The following is a 5,626-nucleotide window of genomic DNA, read 5'->3' as shown; positions in this document are numbered from 1 at the left end:
CCTAGTCTGTCATCTGTTAGTAGAATCTGATAAACATTGGCAGTACAAGTTCATGGCTACGGAAGGATGATGGCCAGGAGATGCCCTCTTGAAAAGACCTGCACCCTTTTTCCATGCTGTCACGAACTTGTTTCGGGAGTGCTTGCATCGAATGGAATTGAGAGAGTCAAGAGACGGGCATGGCACAAACAACAAACACTTTATAGCCCTAAAGATAAAAGGCGAAAAAATCGAAAAATAAAAATAAAACCAATACTCCCTGACACAAAATTACTCCAATTACAATACAAGCAAAGTAGCCAGAAAACCAGCTGAAATCTGTTCTTAGCCCTATTAGCACTGTTCATAATCCTGTTCCTAGCACTGTTCCTAATGTTACCACAATCGAACTCTCTTACAGTTCACATCGGCTTCTCTCCGATGCCGTGTCGAGATCCATCACATAGGTTGTCGACTGTCTCCTCAACCTCTTCGCTGCCGTCATCGGTCAGTCCCACCGAACGAGCCGCTCGTCGTCGTCGTCCGCGTTCCGAACTTTATCGTCTTTTTCAGCCTCATTAGGCTAGGCTTAACCTCGTCATGGGCTCTCCAGATGACGCGTCCACTCTGCTGACTGGTGTGGGCTGCTCCCGTTCTAGTGCGATACGGGGAAGGTGCAAGCCCACCAGAAACTGCTCGGCAGGATTTCGAACAGCCTAACTCGGGACCATCTCCGAGGTCAACGGCCACTTCCCGAGCTCTTCGTGCTGACATCCTTCAGAACCGGAAAGTCGTGCTGCTCCCGTCGCTGTAGCAACACTCATTTCCCACTTCTTCACAGCTCAGCATCCCAACACACAGTGTCAGGTCATCCTCTGGAATTTTTCCTTCCGGTCCGGGTCGTGTGCCACGAGCCTTTCAGCGACTGATCTCTTGCGTCTATGTATCTGGTGCGCATGCTCTCGGGTGACTCTTTTTCTTCTCCCGCACCGTCGCAGCGCTTCCACGTTCGGCACGTGCCTCGAGCCTCTCCTTTACTAATGACACATGCGCTCTTGGTGCACTGAAGATTTCGTCTCGTAAATACTGGATCCCTGAGTGGGTGCTCCTGAAGGGCTTATATTTAAGCTCACTCTTGCCACCTACTTTACCTAAGGGCCAAACCTGCCCCGTCGCGGTGGTCTAGTGGCTAAAGTACCCGGCTACTGATCCGCAGGTCGCGGGATCGAATCTCGGCTGCGGCGGCTGCATTTTCGATGGAGGCTAAAATGCTGTAAGCCTGCGTCGTCATATTTGGGTGTGCGTTAAAGAACCCCAGGTGGTCAAAATTTCCGGAGCCCTCCACAACGGCATTTCTCATAATCATATGGTGGTATTGAGATGTAAATGCCACAAATCAATCGGGACCAAAACTGGTGCTGGAGCTTGTTTGCCCAGTAGAAATTTTTTATTGAAAAAGAGGTTTCTAGTATTACACACACAAAGCTAGAGCACTGAAAGATTACCATGACATATCCTGTACACAGACCCACTAAAGAGCCCGAAATTACCTCTGTGGTGTGCCTGGTTAAACCATAAGAAAGTATGTGGTTTAATTGGTGTTCTTTTTTTAATCAGAAGTTTACTTTGGAAAATCTAGATAGTCACCAGTGGCACTACACTAGCTCAATAACACTTTCATACACTCTTACACAACACGTTTCCACAGGCAGAGGCGGTTCTCACTATTGAACACAGCCGGTGCGACAGCGCTCCCTTAAAATCTACTGTATAAACACATGGCATGTAAACGAAACTATAGATAGTGTTTCGAGAAAAAAAAATGTGTTTGGGCTGTAGGGAAGCTTCTTGCCGCTTGTTCTTCAGCAAACACTTGGCATACAGCTGTGACATAAGACACATCTCCACTATTATAAGGTGCGGCTCCTTTGTGCACACTATCACCGCAACAGTAATTATTTTGGGCACACCTAAATGCCAAATTTCACGCGCACACTTTCTCCACGCTCGCAGCGAAAGACGCCGTCTGCTGGCAATTTTGACAACCGCCACTGGTGCGTAGCTTCCAGTGGCGCCCTTAAGCGCTGTGCATCGCATATAGGGATTCTATAGTTACTTCCAGAGGCACTGGGTCCCCCATTGCATCCTCCACATGTTTGAAAATTACAGCCGGAATGCTGCCACTCAGTGAGGTGAGACTACCAAAACACAGCTACAAAAGGTGCACGACAATTCAAAGCAAGCAGTGATGTCGCAGGAAGAGTCGTATCCAAAAGGGAACATTTTCCGCTCGTCGCCTGTCTGAGTTTTCAATTTCACATGCTAATAATTCAGTTACTGTGCAATAACTTTTATAATTATTTTAGTGTTAACGCGAGTGTTCAGCACAACACACTGCAGTGACAGAAGATATATAAAGACATAATATGTTGCAGGGCCTCTTTAAGTTGTATCCAGTAGGATTAATTAATTTATTTATTTATTTATTTTCAATACTGCAAGTCTCATTCCGAGACCATAGCAGGTAGGCGTACAGATTGTACATGCCGGTGGTACATTAACAGCGCAGAAAAACAGAAACAGGAATGTAGTGAAATGACAGTCATCACAAAGTATAAGAGCGAAAAATATACAAATTGTTTACATCTGCAAAGACAAAGAAACCATCACCAAAAGAAGAGAAATTTTGCATGAAGTGCAGTGGTACACAGGCAAACAAATAGCAAACTTCCAAACACTCCAGTTAACACTTGTACACTCCTCTAATACGCTTTCACTGGTGGCGCAATGCTTCTGGTAATGCGAGTATTGCCGCATTAAGAGAACATATTTTCTAATTTTAGTGCAAAGTCGGATACCGATTTTGCACTAGTTATGGAGGAATCCAAACAGTTCCATTCCCTTATGGCAAGTGGAAAAAAGGAGTGCTTGAACGTGTCATTGCGGTAAGAGTACTCTTTCACTGTGTGTGAATGTTTGTGCCTAATAACACGGGAGTCTGACGGACGAATGTACAATGATGGGTCAATTTTATAATGGTTGTAAAGTAGCTGAAAAAGAAATTTAAGGCGCGCTTGTTTCGCTCGAATCGCAAGTGTTTGGAGGCCAGAGCTTGCTAACATATTTGTAGGAGAATCAGTGCGCTTATATTTATTGCAGATGAATCTTGCTGCCTTCCTCTGTACATTTTCTAGAATGTTAGTGACTGTATAAGGAAACCATACTGTGTTAGCATATTCTAATACCGGTCTTACGTAAGTAGTATAGGCTAAAAGCATGGTTGAGTGAGGGGCCAACCGAAGGCATCTGCGAAGATAAAAGAGCTTGCGCAGAGCAACCGAAGTAATGTTAGAAATGTGCGCATCCCATCTGAGGCTTGACCTTATCGTGACGCCTAAATATTTGTGCGCATTCACTTTTTCAAGCCTGGTGCCTTTAATGCTGTAGTCATACTGGATAGCTTCTTTTTTTCGGGTTATCGTCATGCACACTGTTTTTTTGGGGTTAATCGACATCTGCCACATGTCGCACCAGTTGGAAAGATGGTGTAAAGAATCGCTTAGTGCAAGGTGATCTGAATGACTGTTAATTTCTTTGTAAATAACGCAGTCGTCGGCGAAAAGCCTAATGTTGCAAGAGATATTGTCTGTGATATCGTTAATAAAAACAAGAAATAACAAAGGCCCCAAAACGAAGCCTTGTGGTACTCCGGACGTAACAGGCAAGTTTTCTGATGGTACTTGGTCATACAGGACATATTGTGAACGATTAGTTAAGAAGTCCTTAACCCAATTTGTTAATATTCCATCTCCAATAATACTTCGAAGTTTTGTAATTAATTTGTTGTGACACACAGAATCAAACGCTTTAGCAAAGTTTAATAGTATGATATCCGTTTGCGTGCAGTTGTTAATAGATAATGCTAAATCATGAACAACTTCTGTTAGTTGCGTGGCAGTCGATAAACCGCTGCGAAACCCGTGCTGGCAAGATGACAAAACGCCTTTACCTTCTAAAAAACGGTTAAGTGTTTCAAAATTATATGTTCTAATATTTTGCATGACGTGCTAGTTAAAGATATTGGCCTAAAGTTTGAAGGATTATCGCTATTTCCTGCTTTGGGAATCGGTGCTATTTTAGCTTTTTTCTAGTCGTCTGGAAGTTTTGCTACGGCGAGAGATTTGCGGAAAACCATACCAAGGTATTTGCTGCACCATTCGGCATATCGCTTAAGAAAGGGATTGGGGATGTCATGTGGTCCCGAAGATTTTTTGGGGTCTAGGTCGAGCAAAAGAGAAAATATTCCTTCATCAACTACATCTATAGGGCTAATTCCAATATTATTCGTGTGTGCAAGCTGTGGAATTTTCCCGTCATCTTTTGTAAGAACAGAGTGGAAATAGTTGTACATATTAGATTTCGCAGTTTTCTGTCGCAATGAAAGTTCAGGAGTTAATGTTGTATGTAGTATTACACCACACAGCCACTAGACACAAATGTTTGCGAAAAAATTCATTTATAAATTTCTGGTAATTTTTGTACTAAAATAGCATAGTGTTTGTCGCTAGCTTTCGAGGTAAAAAAAAAATCCTGGCAGCTATATTTTTGTCGAGTGTCCCATTAAAGTTGTACGGACACAAAAATTTTGATTTGGTTTTGTGTTTTCTAGCTGCATCGTGTTGCTGCAGGCCCATTAGTAAAAAAATCGGCACGTCACTTATAGCAACATGCGACATAATTAGTCTGTCTATTACTGACCGATCTTGGATTCAGTCTGGGAGAGCTCAAAGAAGAAGAAGAAGCCGGTGGGTACAACTAAGGTCATTCAGCATGTGAAAGAGTGCTGCCTCCACTGTCTGTCTACAGGGCATCCTTGTCATCGTTATCAACATCATCCGGTGGCAATGACTTTCTGCAGACTTCATGAGCGCCAATAGCGACTTGACACCATACTAGTTGCAGTGCTTGGCCGCAGTGTTGACTTACCAAAATTTTAGGGCCACTTTAGGCGTCAATGCTGCGAGGTGCGACGTGTAATGCTGGGTTGTGCACGTGAGCTTCAAAATGCGTATGAATCACCTTCTAAGCCATTATTGCAGTTGAGATTTGGTAGATAATATGCGCATGATCAGAAGGATCAACCTCGCAGGTTTTTCAGCGGCACAATTTCGTGTCGGCGCCTCCCTGAACAAGATACACATCAGTGTTATAGCATTCTGATTAAAGAAAAATGAAAAACAAGAGGCAGCTATTTCGGAATCTTTATTCGTAACTAAACTATACTAAATGTTGAAGATCTGTTCAGACTGCTTCTTCAATCAGATTGTGCTCATCAGACGCACAGTTCGCCACCACACTGCTGCCTCGCTGGACACACCTCCACGCCAATGACAGACAAGTCTCCAACGAGAAAGTTGTTCAGTCTTCATCCGCATACTTCTCTATAACAAGTCTTCGCTGACAGTGTAACCGCACTTGGAATCGTCCTTTATCTGTAACACGGTCATGATGTGTGGCCAGGAGTGTGACACGATCAACTTCCATGAAGTTTGGATTTTGCGCACTGAGCTCTAGGATGTGGTCCACCTCATCACCAACAGAAACCTGCACAAAAGAATGGCAAACAGAGTCCTTTTAAATCTGAGAC

At 43.6% G+C, this 5,626-nt stretch overlaps 2 protein-coding genes across 7 annotated transcripts in view; one reads left to right on the top strand and one right to left on the bottom strand.

The window, feature by feature from the left end:
* The window catches only part of l(2)10685 (5-methylcytosine rRNA methyltransferase l(2)10685), a 157,090-nt gene that overhangs the window by 131,667 nt on the left and 19,797 nt on the right, over positions 1 to 5,626 (top strand). The gene's annotated exons all lie outside the window — the stretch shown is intronic.
* Positions 5,227 to 5,626, bottom strand: part of LOC119173567 (mitochondrial transcription rescue factor 1) — a 71,149-nt gene continuing 70,749 nt past the window's right edge. For both annotated transcript variants that reach the window (XM_037424371.2, XM_037424370.2), the window contains one exon: positions 5,227 to 5,583. Coding sequence is in view for 1 of the 2 variants with exons in the window: in XM_037424370.2 (XP_037280267.1) it covers positions 5,398 to 5,583 (186 nt within the window). In the remaining variant the exon portion in view is untranslated. The remainder of the gene's footprint in view (positions 5,584 to 5,626) is intronic.

Source organism: Rhipicephalus microplus, chromosome 5, assembly GCF_043290135.1.
Source record: "Rhipicephalus microplus isolate Deutch F79 chromosome 5, USDA_Rmic, whole genome shotgun sequence".
Classification (NCBI taxonomy): domain Eukaryota; kingdom Metazoa; phylum Arthropoda; class Arachnida; order Ixodida; family Ixodidae; genus Rhipicephalus; species Rhipicephalus microplus.
Note: the sequence above shows the minus strand (reverse complement) of the source record. Positions and strands in the feature narration are given on the sequence as shown.